Source organism: Aegilops tauschii, chromosome 5 (genome assembly GCF_002575655.3).
Source record: "Aegilops tauschii subsp. strangulata cultivar AL8/78 chromosome 5, Aet v6.0, whole genome shotgun sequence".
Lineage (NCBI taxonomy): Eukaryota > Viridiplantae > Streptophyta > Magnoliopsida > Poales > Poaceae > Aegilops > Aegilops tauschii.
In genome coordinates, this window is record NC_053039.3 from 498,331,053 (window position 1) to 498,347,908 (window position 16,856).

At 42.6% G+C, this 16,856-nt stretch overlaps 1 protein-coding gene across 1 annotated transcript; it reads right to left on the minus strand.

The window, feature by feature from the left end:
* Positions 1-5,176: 5,176 nt before the first annotated feature.
* Positions 5,177-6,429, minus strand: LOC109759396 (photosystem I reaction center subunit III, chloroplastic). The gene is made up of 2 exons (XM_020318219.4): positions 5,452-6,429; positions 5,177-5,349 (listed from the first exon to the last, which is right to left on the minus strand). Exon 1 carries the CDS (start codon positions 6,360-6,362, stop codon positions 5,496-5,498), a length of 867 nt encoding a protein of 288 aa, XP_020173808.2. The 5' UTR covers positions 6,363-6,429; the 3' UTR covers positions 5,177-5,349; positions 5,452-5,495.
* Positions 6,430-16,856: the final 10,427 nt, after the last annotated feature.

Consider the following 16,856-nt stretch of genomic DNA (forward strand, 5'->3'; position numbering starts at 1 on the left):
TGTCGACACATTTTCACATTCTTTTTTTGAGTTAATTCCATTTTTTATTTTACCCTAATATATGCTTGTGACAGATTTTATCCCCAAATCGACATTCGGTCAGTTGGTGTCTCCTAATTGAAAGATTTCCTTCCACATTTTACAGCTGGTTCTCGTTTTGAATTTTTTTTTTCTCTTCAGAAACCGGTTCAGATGTTTGGCTTGACATTTTGTCAAACAGGTTGAGGGCGGCGTCGAAATTCCGGTGGCCGCCCATCCCTTCGGATGCACGCGCCGCCTTGTGCCAGGAGTAGGACGGCCGCGGTTTAGTTAGCACCAGCGATTTGTGCCCAACTCGCCTCGGACTTGGTCGGCTGTCCGCGCGTGTGTCGTCGAGGGCCACTCCAGACACCATGCCGTCAAGGGTGCGTCGGTGCTCTCTCTGTCTTGGGCCTTTGTTTCCTGCGTTTGGATGGCGGATGGACGTTAAGCAGCGAGCGGGAGGAGCACGGCGGCGCGTAGGAGGGAGGGTGAGCGGCAGCATCGCACGGGCAGTGGGCATGGCGGAGACGGACGAGCTCGGAGCGCATGCTGCTTGGGTGGGGCATGCTCGGAGTCGGAGAGGACGCCCTGGGCGAGCAGGTAGTGGGCACGTTCGGCTCCTGCGGTTATCGCTGCAGCTGGGATCTGGCGCGGGCGGGCGAGTCTGGACCGAACGGAGGCCACGAGAGGAAGGAGGAAGGGGACGAGGTTGCTCTGCTCTGCTATTTGCAGTGAACCGGTTTTTTCAAGGAAAAAAAACAAAAAGAAAAGTAGAAAGAAAAAAAATCAGTCAACATGGCATGTCAAATCTGCACTGAATCGAGATGAACAGCAAAACTAGGAGGTATTTTATGTCACGGGGGAGTGTGCCAACCAATTGACTGAACCGTCAATTTGGATGACCCAAACTTAGTCCATGCCTTTCGATTCATTTGCATGAATATTGAAGCAATTGTCATCTAAATCAAGAGCCACGTAAGCACCCAGCGTCGTGTGGGCGTTATCATTTAGTGCCACACGTGTGCGCGCTCCTCGCCCGAGTGGACACAGGACGCTCGCCCGAACGTGTGGGCGAAACTGCTCTTCGCCCACACGACGCTCACAGGGCGATCGATGACAACTACAGGTGTGCATATATGGCAACTAGTTAATCACACACGGCAACTATGGTTGACCATACATGGCAACTATGGTTTAACCACACGTGGCAACTCCAATTAATTACACATTATGCATATGTGGCAACTAGTTAATCACACACGGCAACTATGGTTGATCATACATGGCAACTATGGTTTGACCACATGTGGCAACTCCAATTAGTTATACACGACAACTATATTTAATGATACATGGCAGACATGGCAACTATAGTTAATTACACATGGCAACTAAAGTTGATTACACACGCGTTCGAGCTCATGGGATGGGGGTGAGCAGTTGCCACACAGGGTCGTGTGGGCCATCGTAGCTGCGCCCAAACTTATGAGCAATTTTAATGTTTGCCCACACGACCCTTGGTACAACTGGACGGGTCGTGTGGTTGGGTGTCCATTATGCCACACGTGTGGCAGTTATTATCGGCCATATTTTAAGGGTAAAAAAATGAAAGTAGGACTGCATGTAAATTTTATAAATATATAGGAGGAAAAAAGGGAGGGAACCCCTACACAGTCCACATGACCAATACAAAACCTAAATCTAAACAACGAAAAACTGTATACACCTTACAACAGGGAAATGGGGAACAAAAGGAAGCCTGAAAACCAGCGACAAGGAGCAAACAAACAGAAATAGACTTGCTCCAACGAGAAGCCCGCATCTGCATTCGCTGGCTAACGGCCCTGGTAAACACTTCAAGCCTCATACTGCCACGACCAGAGCTCCTGCGCCATAGCGGGAACAACATCAGGTTGGCCCAAAGAAGAGGAGTGCTCCCGACAATGTTGGTGATCCTACGTACGACCAACGAAGAGGTGATTGCAACTAGTGGAGGGGCTTGATGAAGTTTCTTGAGGAGGCTAGTCAGAATTGAGAGGGCGAAGAAGATAAATTATGCATGAACTCTGAAAAATAATTGGTATTCAAATCTAATAATTAGGGGTAGTTTTCCTAGAGTAGGGGGGGCAATGGCCCCCTTTGGCCCTATGAAGCTTCGCCACTGATTGCAACCTTCGGGTTCAGAGCTAACTTGCTGAAGCAAGCAAAGTAATCACGTTCTCTTCAGCATTTTCCAACCTTCGGGGGAGTGTGTTCTCACTGGTTAAAGTGGGAGCAACTACAATAGAAAACGGCCTTGTGGTAGAAGAATAGAAAAATCCATCCTAGACCGTCAGATCGAAGATGGATGGCCCATATTCTAGTGGAGACATCCCAGTCCACTTCATGGACATTTTATGGAAAACCCCCTGCTAATATGTAGATATAAAACACATTTTTTTACAGTAATCACCTCAACTTTCTCATATTTAATCGTTTTGTCCTCGGTAAATAAGACTAATTTTCAAATCCTCTCAACGTTGAGGCCCCATCTTTGCACATATCTGTTGCATGAATACTTAGTACAAATAGTGGCTTCTACAAGCAAAAATTGAACATGTTGGCCCCTAATTTTTTTGCCAATATTTGTAAACACATTAAATTTATGCCATCTCATTCAAGTGTATGTCAAACTGAACCATCCCAGACAAATAGTTGAGCACACGTCAAGTTAGACCATCCCAGGCATGAAGATCTGAGTAGATGTGAAACTGGACCATCCCACACATAAATAGTTGAGCACGCGTCTAGTTAGACCATCCCAGGCATAAAGATCTGAGTACATGTGAAACCATCTCAGGCACAAATATTTGAGTACATGTCACTCTAGAGTCTGGACCATCTCACTCACTAATGTCGACCAACCAAGAGGTGATTGCAACTAGTGGAGGGGCTTGATGAAGATTCTTGAGGAGGCTAGTCAGAAATGAGAGGGCGAAGAAGATAAGTTATGCATGAACTATGAAAAATAATTGGTATTCAAATCTAATAATTAGGGGTAGTTTTCCTAGAGTAGGGGGGGGGGGGGGGGGCAATGGCCCCCTTTGGCCCCATGAAGCTTCGCCACTGATTGCAACCTTCGGGTTCAGAGCTAACTTGCTGAAGCAATCATAGTAATCATGTTCTCTTCAGCATTTTCCAACCTTCGGGGGAGTGTGTTCTCACTGGTTGAAGTCATCTCAATGAACGGTGTTGGTCCTTCTAAGAAAGAAACACTACCGTTTTCACGGTATCCTTATGAACAGACTCTGCATCAAGGTCAATATTCAACACCTGCATAGTTTTGTCTCACACATCCTCCATACCGTTATCACTACTTAATCGCAAGAAAATTATTATTATTATTATCGCTTCTGATAGTTTTGGGGATCGACTTGCTACAGGACTTTGTCAGCATGATCCTTACATATATGTAAGTTTACTTCAATGCCGAGGGATCAAGCTCAATGCAGCGAACTCCGTTCCACAAATATTATTTTCCAGTAAGTAAACTTACATATATTGAATTAATGCTCCAGCCATTTGCTCCAAAAGTCCGAACCATAGTTTTAAATATCAGGCTATGTCAAATAGCGACAGTCCTTCAAATCAGCTGTAGCTTGCTAGTATTTTGTAACTTTACCAGACAATTGTACATGAATACCATTTAGTGGCACCCTGGTCAAACCACTATAGCCTGCTATTCAAAATTTAGCCTTCTAGGCAACCAATGCTATTGAATTCATGCTCCAGCAAATTCATCCAAAAGTCCGAACTGACGGGCAATATATTTCAACAGCATCCAACAATTTCGTCCCGCGATTTTTTATTGAAACCTGAAAATATGTTTCCTGGATGATAGGTTCCAGGGGATGACCTGATCGCAGGTGCAAGTCTAACTAGCCAACAGGTTGAATACTTGGACTTCTGGGCAAGCAATGCTCTTGGTACTCCTTATCTTATAGAAGGTGTGCTTGCTACACCCAGTTTTTCTAATTTCCCAATATATGCAGTGTGCTAGATCATTGATTATCCAATCACTTCTCCATTATGCATTATTGGGTGTTGATATGTTGGTGTTTGAACTTCCTCAGATGAAGTTGGTCAGGCAACCTATTCAACTTACCATGATCAGGCTGCCATCTTCAGCGGATTACCTTCAATTGACGTGCGTGCTTTATTTTGAACAAGTCATGAGAATTAGTTTACTCTTTAGAACAGAACAATTATCTGTGCTCAGGCCAACAATGTATATCAGTTTACAGCAATCACATGGCTTTAGTTTTTTTTTTCGTTTGATATGTCATGATGACTTTTGTTCTTGTAGTTCCAGGAATGGCCAGGAGTAGAGGAATCACATGTGGCAGACCAGGCCTTTATACCCGCTCACGGCTCACACCGGTATGCGATGTTTGATACCCATCATGACCAGTGATAACTTCTGTTGACATGTGCTCAGCTGCTAAATTACGGAGCTTGTGAACGTCTCTTTCCATTTCGAAATAAGATGATAGGAAATTGATGTTTACCGTCATAATCGTACCAAGCTGTTGGAACCCCGACTGCTTAAAGGTTAAAATTGGGCCTGAATTTAAGATCCTCCTTTCATTCCGTGCACTGATGGTGTGTTCCTTTTGTTTCAGCAATGCGGACGAATTCGAACATCAAAAGGTTAAATTTGAGCAATACAGACTTTCCTGTACTGGACTAAACAAGATGGTGGCAAGTGGCAAGTGGCAACCAGTGATCTAAGTATTCAGTGTGGCAAAGTTGGTGTAGTGTTTCTGAGTAGCAACGCAGATCTGTCATATTGCTCCATGTGGACCAATGGACCATGTATGTTAAGTTTGCTAGTAGACATTTGGCTTATACTCCCTCCGTTTCTAAATATAAGTCTTTTTAGAGATTTCATTATGGACTACATTCGGAGCAAAATGAGTGAATCTCCACTCTAAAATATGTCTAGATACATCCGTATATAGTTTGTAGAGAAATCTGTAGAAAGACTTATATTTAGGAACGGAGGGAGTACGGATTATTATAAAAATATCAACCTTTTTTCAAACTTGAGTTTCCTATGTATGTTGGCACATTTTCACTCATGGTATGCTGTGCATCATGAAATGGTTCTCAACAATTTGAACAATTGTAAAACACACATATGTGAAGAGAGAAGACAATAGTTATACAAGATTGGGTTCAGTTTCTTAAATACAAGAGATCGAGCTTCCATTTCTCCATGATCCTATCAGCTCCTACACCAAGCCCACGCAGATCGACACCACAAGCCCTCAATCCTCCGCTGCCCATCTGCCAAAGCAAACAAGAACGCAAGATACATTAATCTTCCACCATTGATTGATTGAGCCACGGGTTTGAGCACATTAATTCAGATATGGACGCAGAGCTCACCTGAGTTGGGACTGACTAGCCAACCACGCACGCATGGCAGCTACTTAGTAGCCGATGTCGGCGTCGTCGACGACGAGGTCGCCGTTGATGAGCTCGCGGTAGGCGGCGACGGGCCAGATGAAGCCCCTGGGGATGATCCTGGCGGCGAGCTCGACGTCGATGATGATCTCCCGCATGGCGGGCTTCTTCTCGCCGCTGACGGCGATGAGGTAGCTGCGGCCGACCCACCCGATCCAGCCGGCGATGTAGAGGAAGAGCACGCCGGGGGTGATGAACTCGCCCCAGTGCCGCTGGTCGCCGCTGACGATGAGGTGGGGCAGGCCGTCGGAGCCGCAGAGCAGGCCGAACTTGCCGTAGTTCTCGAACCGGCGCTTGGTCTTCTCGATGGTGGCCTGGATGGCGAGCGCGGGGGCCGAGTCGGGGGCGTACTTCTTGAGCGACGAGTTGAGCTTCTTCACCGACTGCTTCTCCCGCTTGGCGAACGCCTTGGACTCCTTGCACGGGGTCAGGCCGGCGATGTCGGCGGCCGCCGGCGGCGGGGAGGTGGCGGCGGAGGAGAGGAGCACGGACGAGAGCGCCAGCGCGGCCGAGAAGGTCTTGATGGAGGCGGAGAGCGAGGGGGTGTTGTTGTCGCCGCTGGACGCGGAGCAGGAGACGGAGAGGCGCGCCGGCGGGCGGGCCAGGCGCGGCTTCGCGGCGAAGGCGCTGGAGGTGGCGATGGAGGCGGTGAGGGCGGCCATTGCTGCGTCCGTGGCGCGCGCGGGCGAGCGTGTGGAGGGGTTTGATGTGTGATCGATCAAGGGGTGAGGGGTGGGCGTGTAGTTTGTGTGGGTTTGTAAGTGGAGGGGATAAGGGGCGTGGCGCGAGTGGGTGAGGCGGAGATAAGAGGGAGTGAGGTGGGCGCGCGCCATTGGCACGGGGGAATCCCGGTGGGAGCCGGCGGGCAGATTTTGTGGGGGCGAACGGCTTGTGGCTGCGGTGCGCCGTGGCCCGCCGGGCTGTGTGCTCACCATAAGCAGATTTCATGTCTTCTTTTTTTAACCTGACGTTCATACATACACATATACACGCATCCTTATGAACACACGTGCATCCTACCCCTATGAACACCTCCGAGAGACTAAGCTGACACACATGATCTTGAGATTGACGAAAAGTCGCCAGTCGACGGGAGCGTCTCCTCCTACTGAATGCACATCGCCGAAATACCTGGAATAAAGCTAGAAAAATGCAAACAAGTGTCAAATTGAGGACTTGAACTCTGGTGGGAAAGGGATACCTGACCTCCTAACCATCTTTGAACAAAAGAAAATAGATGCTTCTTTTCTAAGAAAACGCTCAGGGCATGTCCATTTCTACTGTTCTACTCAGTCAGCTGTGACAAGTTTGCCTCTTATTAGTTCGAACCGTAACAAGGAAGATACACACATAAGCCTAGAAAAACCGTGCTTTTATTTTTTTCAAAGGAAACATGACATGGACATACGAACAGTGAGCAAGTGAGAACATGTATTTACCATGTTGCAAGAATATTTAAACCTGAATTCGGGAAGTATTTTGAAGGAAAAAAAATCTTGTGTTGGTGTGGTGATGACAGGCCGAGTTGATGTGCTGATTTGGATTACTTGCTAGTACTATTCAACATTGGGTCTGAGTTGTTTGTTTCTTGAGCTCTGCCATGGATATGTGTTTGAATTTTTGTGAGATGGTACACACATAGTGTCAATGGTTTGATATTGTTATTAATATTTTTAGCGATTTATAGAGACGATCAAAACAACAAGGGGAAATACCACACACATGGACGAGGTAATGCACTTGTTCCAACACCTCACCACACAGCAACTGAATTTTGTACAAGGGTTTGCAATTTTACATGTTGCACTGTCCACGTGGGTCGTCCTTCGGGAGGAAGTTGTTAAACTAGACATGATTATCAATGTTATTCTCAACAGAAAATGCACTTATGATAAATCTCTACCACCTTGCTGTCTCAGACCCATCATGCCTAATTTCCAGATACCACTCATTTCGAAGTAGAAAAGATATTCATCTTGAGGAATGCTCGATGACGAGGAGACTTCATCGCCTAGCTCTAGCTGATTAGAATTTGGAGCTTAATAATAATATATACGAAGGAAAATTGAACGTGGTGGAAGGTCACAAATGAGAAAGAAATTGTGGCCAAGTCGTATGATGAATGTTGGAAAGGAGAAGCTTTATATAGGCATGCAACATGAGGGTGAGGTACACTGTTACTTTAAGAAGGCTCTCCTGTGGGTAACTATGCCCATAGTCATTGCACGAAGCGATGCATGTCAGGTTACCATGTAGATAGGACAAGGGGGCCTCACCCATGTGACTCCATCTCTCTCTCTCTCCCCAAGCCTTCTCTCTTTCCGCGCATGAGGACGGGGCGTCGACCCGTTGGCTAGGCAGTTGGAGCAGCTGCCAGCCCACCCGAGTTCATGCCCCGCTTTGACGCACGGTTCTCGTGGAGTTTCTCCTATAAAATAAATACCATCCCAAACATGAGGTTCTCTTGCTCAACCTTCTCTCTCCTATGAGAGTTTAGGTTTCTTAAAATTTAAAATTTCTGAAAGTTTGAAATTTCTGAAGTTTGAAATGTTTGAAAGTTTGAAAAATCTTGAAACTTGAATTTCCCAAAAGTTAGAAATTTCCGATAGCTAAACTTTCTTGAAAATTAGAATACTAATATTTTGAATTCTAGAAGTCCAAGTTTTCAAAAGGTAGAAATATTTGAAAATTTAAAGTTCCATTTTATTTTTTATAAATGTTGGAATTTCTGGAAGTTGGGGCTGCATCTTGTAGAAGTTACTGGAAAGAAAAGTTTGGCCAAGCATAAACTTCAAAAAAAGGAAATGTCACCACGTCTAGGAAGTGATAGTTGAAAAACTAATTAGCGTGACCTGTTGATTAGAATCGTTACCAGTGCTCTTACTAATTAAACTTTCCCGAGGTAGTTGAGTAATGATGCAACTTTATTTCATAGGATGATCTTACCCATCTCTCTTTAGTATTATCCATGAGCAAGAGTACAATGACTCGCTAGTAAATTGTCCCACTAAAACTTTCTATGGCTTGGAGAGTGGCGATATGGTGGACGAGCTCGCCTGCTCCTGCTTTGTGGACCAATGGGACAGCGCGATGCTGGAGATGGCATTTACTGCTCGCAGAGAAACAGGTGAGTTGCACAGCAGAAACGACGGCCTGGGCAGGCGCCGTAACGGAGAGCTGACGAAGACGTCAGTGAACATCTCGGTGGGCTGTTCGTGAATAGTATTTTTCTTTTCGTGAGTAAAACAAAGGCTAGCAGCCCACTTCCTCTAATCTAAAACAGAAAAAGCTAGCAACGCACTTTGTAAAAAATCTCGTGGAGAAAACGCTCTATTATTATTTTTATCCGGTCGTATTTACATTTTATTTTCAGTTTGTCTATTCTTTTTGGGTAAAATATACACATGCTAAAATATATAAATGTTCACGTACATCAAGGAAATGTTTGTGGATGTAAAAAAAGTTCATGTGTACTCAATAAATATCTCTACATGTCTGTTAAAAAATGTTCTTCGTGTTCAACAAATCATTGCATATTTAGTACTATCTCCGCCCTGGTTTTTTGGTCCTTTTCCCTTCCTCGGTGTCGGCGGCTGCCGCGGACGATGTAATATAAATTTGCCATGGTATCCAAAAAGAATTTGACCGTGCTATGTTAAATAAAAATTTCATGGTATATACAATGAAATTGCCATAGTCCAAATACCAAAAATTGCATACGCTAAAAAAATGGTATCATCATCACATGGAATGTTTAGAAAAAAATGTACAGTTCACATGGCAAAATTGAAAAACAAAAATTATGTTTTACGGAATGAAGTAACCGACAAAAAAAATGCAATCTAAAATGTGTATGCGACAAACTGACATAGTAACTAAAAAACGAAGAACCCTCTACATCAATTTGACATGACCCAGAACAGAATTAAAATACGTATACGGCAAACATAGCATAGTAATCTAAAATAAAACTAAAGGAAATTGCCATGGTCCAGCACAAGGCAATGTGTTTTAACTTGACATGGCCGTGTAATTTAAGTTCCATGGTAAAAGAAATCAGGTTGTCATGTCACCAAAGTTTTAAGTTGTCACTAAAAATCATGCAAAACTGAAAAATGTTTGTCATGATCTAAACAATAAAATTCCATGCCATAAAATAGCAAAATTGTTACTATGCTCCAAAAGATAAAATGCTCTAAAATACTGACTAGCATGTGATTTAAGTTTCCATGGCAATATATTTTTAAGTTACCACGGTACAATGCCAAAAAAACACATGCATTACAAAAATTGGCATGGTCTGATGGAAACTTTAAGAAAAGAAATGTTTTCTTGATAATGGCACGTTTATAAAATTTTGTAGTGCACAACTGGAAAATTTAGAAAAATATTTGCTTCCTGGCAGTTTCAAGCAACTCCATTTCTACTGTTCTATTCAGTCAACCACGACAAGGTTGCCTCTTATCAGTTGGAACGGTAACAGGGACGATACACACACAAGCCTAGAAAAAACCCGTAGTAAAAAGCCATGTTTTTTTATTTTGAACAAAAAAAGAATCATGACATCGACATACAACATGTATTTACCATGGTCCAAGAATATTTAAACCTGAATTCAGGAAATAGTTTGAAGAACAAAAAAGAAGTCTTGTGTTGGCGGTGATGATCGGCGGTGTTCATGTGTTGATTTGAATTACTTGCTACTAATGTTAAACATCGGATCCGTTTTGCTTGTTTCTTGAGCTCTGCGATGGACATGGGTTTGAATTTTTGTGAGATGGTACACACATAGTGTCAATGGTTTGATATTGTTTTAAATATTTTTTGCGATTTCTTGAGACGATCGAAGCAACAACAGAATATACCACACACATGGACGAGGTAATGGACTAGCTCAGTAGCTCCGACACATCACCACGTGACAACAAGTATATTCTGTTTAAGGATTTGCTATTTGTACAAATTTCACAGTACACATGAATGGTCCTCAAGGAGGATTTGCTATTTTATGCTGTATTTCTAGCATTATATTTTTTATATTTCTGGCACTACTCTGCCAATATGTTACTCTCTTCTATCATTAATATTTGATGAATTTTTAAACATTATACCAAATAACACCTATTTGAAGTTAAATAGTTAGGTGGGAATATGCTTTAGTTGTATTACTTCTTTAATTACATGAATTCTTCAATATTTATGGCCTCGTTCTGCATTAAGGCTCTAAATTTTCGGAGATGCCCAGCCCGTAACAAAATGATAAATCTACTCATACCCCCCCCCCCCCCCCCCCTCCCCCTGAATTTCACGGCAGGCCCCACTTCACTACTAATATCCAATTAAAAACTGGCACATCATCATGGAAAGTTAATAGAGTTTTCAGCGAAGAAATCACATGGTGGCGATAAAATTCGAGGAGGACGAATATAGCCTCGGTTCATGTTGATAATGGTCTGTTCGGTGGTTTTGTTTGGAATTTCCTTGTGACCTTGTCCTAGATGAGTATTTTCACTGATTTTCTATCCAAAACCGGAATTTCCTGTTGATTTGATCATATTGTTGGCATGCTTCGTACGCTCCCGTGAGTGAACAAGCCCCAAAGGCAGGTATGTACCGAGTACGTCATACCATTGTAGCAGTTCCAGTGGCAACTCTTGACCATTACAACGTTTTGCTTGAATGGACGGTTTGGCCATAAAGTGGATAGCAAATATGTAGGCGTCTTCTCCAACGTCAAGATGAAACGCCAGCCCTCGCAGAATCGACCCCAAGCCCACCAGGCTGGAACCATTATCTACTTCTACGACATATTCTTGCCATTCCCGCCCAACGATGTATGTCTGAGTACATGGACTCCATGGAACATATACAGCAATGTGAAGCAGCACATGCCAAATGCTTCCTGATGCCGCTCATGCCAAGATAGTCCATGCATGCATAGAATTCTTTACCGCTGCCATTCCATGCTAGCTAGTCGTTTGGATTTCAACAGTGTAAGAAACTAACACACTACAAGAGCACTATTGTTGGTGATATTGTGCAGCTCGGACCGAATGACCAAACACAGAAGGAAACAAAAATCTCTAGCAATGACCGGAATAGTTTGTGGACTATCCCTGCAGTATATATAGCCTAGCTGGGCAAGAGTTACAAGTCACTATGTATATTGCAGTTCATGCATACCCCACTAGAGCAAGCTGTAGTAAGTTGCTCTGTACGAATTGAGTAGGGGTAGATAAAGGAAAATAAACATCAGTGGGTGGGTAATGAGGGAAGCACACTCCTTAGAAGATGCATGGTCACAAGGGAAAGTTATAAATCAGTAGGATAGGTTGCGCTGTTTCCATATTGCTCTGGTGCATATCTAAAACTAGACACCCCGCGCGCTGCAGCGGGACTTCATGCTTCTCAATTGATGCAAAGTGAATTGAAATATTGTGTGATAATTGAAGTGCTTACTGACAATGGATGCCTTACTTCGTAAAATAAATGAAAAGAATTGTAGATCATATTGCTCTTGAATTTCCATTACTAACTAACCAAGTAAAACAAAATCATACCCTTCGGAGTAACTTAGTTGTGCCATTCCATTGTACAACAGTACAATACTAGTGGTTGTGGCGCCGTTTCAGAGAAAGTTGTACGCACGTTTTCATTTAAAAAATACAGAGTCCTCATCTCCGTCTAAAAAAATATCTCAGAAAAAAAATCTTACCTTCATCTAATAAAAGAAGTAAAAAAGAAAAAAGAAAAAATTTACCATTGTAGCCTACCAGCAATTGCCACTTTGCATAACCCTTCATTTAAAAAATACCAGAGGTCCTCACCTCCATTTAAAAAGAAAAAATACATTTAAAAAATAATCCACACCTTCATCTAAAAAATCAAAAGATTTCTCACCACGGCCAATCAGCTTGCGCCACATGGCATAGCTAGTTGGCTGCCCTTCACGCGTAGTTTATTGGGATCCACACCTTCATCTAAAAAAATTCAAAAGATTTCTCACCGCGGCCAATCAGATTGCGCCACATGGCATAGCTAGTTAGCCGCCCCTTCACGCGTAGACATAGCTAGTTGGCCGCCCTTCACGCGTAGTTTATTGAGATCCACACCTTCATCTAAAAAAATTCAAAAGGTTTCTCACCGCGGCCAATCAGATTATGCCACATGGCATAGCTAGTTAGCCGCCCTACATGCGTAAGCATAGCTAGTTGGCCGCCCTTCACGCGTAGCTTAATGGGTTTAATGTGCACAAAGATCCATCAAAATGGATTATTACCAGATACTAACAAAACTGTAATTCTTATACCACTCACCTTCGATATCAAATAAATGAAAAACAACAAATACATGTGAAGCTGAGACTTCTATAAAACATCCCATGAATAATCATTTGATACTGTAGTACGAAAAATGGAACACGTGATGTAATGGTTGATAATACATCAGTAAGTTTGGTTAAACCTTAGCCCACATCTCAGCCGAAAAAGATAACACCTAGGGAAAAATTACAGTGAACCAAATACTTGTAATGAAATTGAGGGTGAAAGAACATAGACATGACTATTGTACTCCCTCCGTCCTAAAATAAGTGTCTCAACTTTGTACTAACTTTAGTACAAAATTATACTAAGTTTAACACGCTTATTTTGGGACGGAGGGAGTGGGGATGTATCTGGTGCACCGGGGCAATTTGTGCTACCGGTGCACCGGTCGTCCGTTGCACATTCAAAAATGTTCGAAAAAAACTGGAAAATTTTAGTGCATTGACACAACATCAATGTGCGTTTTCACAAAAATTTAAATCAATATTCGAAACATTGTTCGAGATAAAAAATAGCAAATTTGACACTGAATAGTACATAACACATGTTGGGCTTCAGTTTTGGCCCATTAGCACATTGACGTCAAATTTGTCATTTTTGTATCTTGAGCATTGTTTTGAATTTTAATGACAACATATATTGATGTTGTGTCGATACATTAATTTTTTTCCAGATTTGTTTGAACATTTTTGAAGATGCAACCGGGTCCGGTGCACCGGTAGCACCAATTGCCTTGGTGCACCATATACGCTCCCCGGAGGGAGTAGGAAGCAACGAAGACTGACTGTTGTTCCAAACAGGAACGGAACAATGCACCAGGGGCCGCACTCAGCCGACCCGCCACTGCCTGCTTGGGGCGGGGAGGTGAGCGGAGGAAACGCGAGACGTGCAGGTGCCGAGTTGTCGCAGCCGCTTCAGGGAGCCTTCCCGACCTTCTGCCAGGGCACCCAGCGTGCCGCCGAGAGTGGCCGGGGCCGACGTCGGCACAGCAGCATCCTCCGCGAGGCGCTCTGACTCTAGGGCGGGGCCGCCTGAGCGGGGGAAGCTGGAGGCAGGGCGGCCACCCACCAGAAATCTTCGTCGATGTGAGGAACGCATACACCGTCGCTTACCCTGCTAATTGTCTGCTCGAGAAGATCAATTCAGTGATAAAACTCACAAACAAAATCCTTAGTGACAGAACGCCTACTCCATGCCAAACTCCAGGTTGACCACACCTAGCTACGCTGCCTCTGTCCATGCATCTAAGTTCAGTACATGCCAGTGCAATTTGAATTGGGGTGAAGGGCACAACAACAATGGCTTCTATGATAGTGTTGGAAATAATAGGACTTTTCCGATTAGATTAATTCACATATATACAGTAAACATGACAAATACAGTATGCATCTCATACCAATACCTAAGTATGTGAGCACGTACAATACATAGAACTGAAACATCTGTGAACAGCATATATACGGCCAACACATGAACGAGCAAATAGGGGATGAACGAGTCATATCCTCTGATTGGCCAGGCCAACTCGGCGGCGGCAGCGGCAGTGTCGGCATCAGCCGATGCCTTCTTCTTGGCGGCTTCATCGTCAGCCATGGAGTCAATGCAGGGAAAGTAGTGGAAGTAGAGGCGGACGGATTGGGAGCAGTTGCGTCACTCTCCCGACCAACTATGCACACGGTCATCTGGACGAAAGCAGCATATAGAGAGGAAGGATAGATGACGGCTAGGATTGTGAAGAGGGAGTGAGTGAACTAGTTAGGGTTCACTCCACTAGTCCGCGCCTCCTTATATAAGCCAGCAAGTAGAGAAGCCCCTTTCCTAAAAAAAAAAGAAGTTTCGGGCACCTCCATTTCTACTCTTCTATTCAGTCAACCATGACAAGTTTGCCTCTTATCAGTTGGAACGGTACCCAGGAAGATACACACATAAGCCTAGAAAAAACAGTAGTAAAAAGTCATGTTTTTTTATTTTGAACAAAAAAAAACATGATATGGACATACAACATGTATTTACCATGGTCCAAGAATATTTAAACCTGAATTCAGGAAATGGTTTGAAGAACAAAAAAAAGCCCTGTGTTGGCGTTGATGATAGGCAGTGTTCATATGCTGATTTGAATTACTTGAGTTAATTGCACAGAAGTACCATAATTAGGGCATCACATGCAGATTGGTATCACGATTGCTAATTTTTGTATGTCAGTATCAACTTTGGTACTAGCCATTAAAAAAGGTCTAAATCGTGTATAAATACGTATTGACAGTGTATCTGACCGAGGGGGCAGGTGCCTATGTGGCAGTTTTTTTGCAGAAAACCCACTAGCTTTATATGTAATCACATAAGCCCGCCTGTCAGGTGCCTATGTGGCATTTTTTTGCAGAAAACCCCCTAGCTTTATATGTAATCACATAAGCCCGCCTGTCAGGTGCCTATGTGGCAGTTTTTTTGCAGAAAACCCCCTAGCTTTATATGTAATCACATGAATGCCCATTTTTTTGCGGGAAAACCGCTATTGACGGGGATTTCTTTTTTCGTTCGCAAGTTTTCCACGGACTTGTTTGAAAGTTCTTGGCGAATTGAACAAATAAATAACAGAAACGGAAAATCCGGCGCGAGGAGGATTCAAACCCGCGACCTACAGGTCTGCAGCTGCGCGCGCTAGCTACAACGCCACAGCGCCGCTGTTCATAAGATGCAGGCGAAACTTTTATTATACTAGTACACTCACGCTGGGCCGGCAGCTGGGCAAGCAAAGCCTGCAATAAATTTTTTTTTTTGAGTTCAGTTACACACTTGCTGCCTTTTTTCGTTTCTTTTCATTTTTTTCGTTATTTATGTTCGTGAGCTGTTTTCCAAAATCCGTTAAGTTGTTTTCAAAATCACAAGCATTGTTTCCAAATTGATGAACTTTTTTCAAAATTATGAATTTGTTTCAAAATTAATGAACTTTTTGTCAAATCAATTAACTTCTTCACAATCAGTGAATTTATCAAAATCATTGAAGTTATTTTAAAAATCAATGAACTTTTTTCAAAATCAATGAACTTTATTAAAAAACAATGAAGTTTTCTCACAATAGATAGTTTTTTTTTAATTTGATGAACTTTTCTCAAATTTTCGATTTTTTCAAAAATCAATGAACTATTTTTACAAATATTTAAACCCTTTTTCATTTCACAAATTTATTTCGTAATCCTTGTTTTTTTTCTACCGGATGAACTGTACAACAAAAGGAAAAAAAACTTTTCTTCTTCTTTTTTCATTCACTGGGTTAGTTTTTCTCCTGGATTTTTAACTCACTTAGAACATTTTTTAAGATCGGCTTCCGTAATATTGTGAACATGTTTTCAAATGCGCATGAACAATTTCTAATGTACGTTGATCACTTTTTTCGCATATAGAGAACATGTTTTAATCCATGATGTACTTTTCTTTCCAAACGGTGAACATTTATTTAATATAATGTACTTTTGGTAATATATGCTGAACATTTTTTTAATATACGTTGAACAATGTTCTTAAGATATGATGAATATTTGACATAACTAGTAAACGTGCACGCGCAATGCGCGTCTTCGTCTCAACCAATATAGATTCAACAAAAACTCAATGGCATGGCAGTTGATAATATTATTATCCCTAGTCTTTTCCACACAGTAGAATGATTGTCCAGTAGCATAGACAAAACATTCGTGGGTACAAAATTTTCAATATTCATATTACATAGAAGATGTAAAAGTAAGTTAAACCATGAACATTGTTTAAACATTATAATAAATCTGAATTTTAGCCTCTTACGAATTAATACCAACCTTGAAATTGTGCTAACCCAGAATAAGAAAACTGTGGTATTTTCTAACTTGAAGCAGTGCAAGATCTGAATCATTTTCTTGCCTTTGGCAAATCTTAGACACAAAAGAAACTCGGTTCTATGTTCTATAATAACCATTTTCACATCCGCAAAAAATACCAACCATGCACATGTAGGCCAAAGGGGAGATA

Bases quoted from the DNA above. Each gene is read 5' to 3' on its own strand.
- LOC109759396 (XM_020318219.4), bottom strand. From the start codon at position 6,362: ATGGCGCGCGCCCACCTCACTCCCTCTTATCTCCGCCTCACCCACTCG.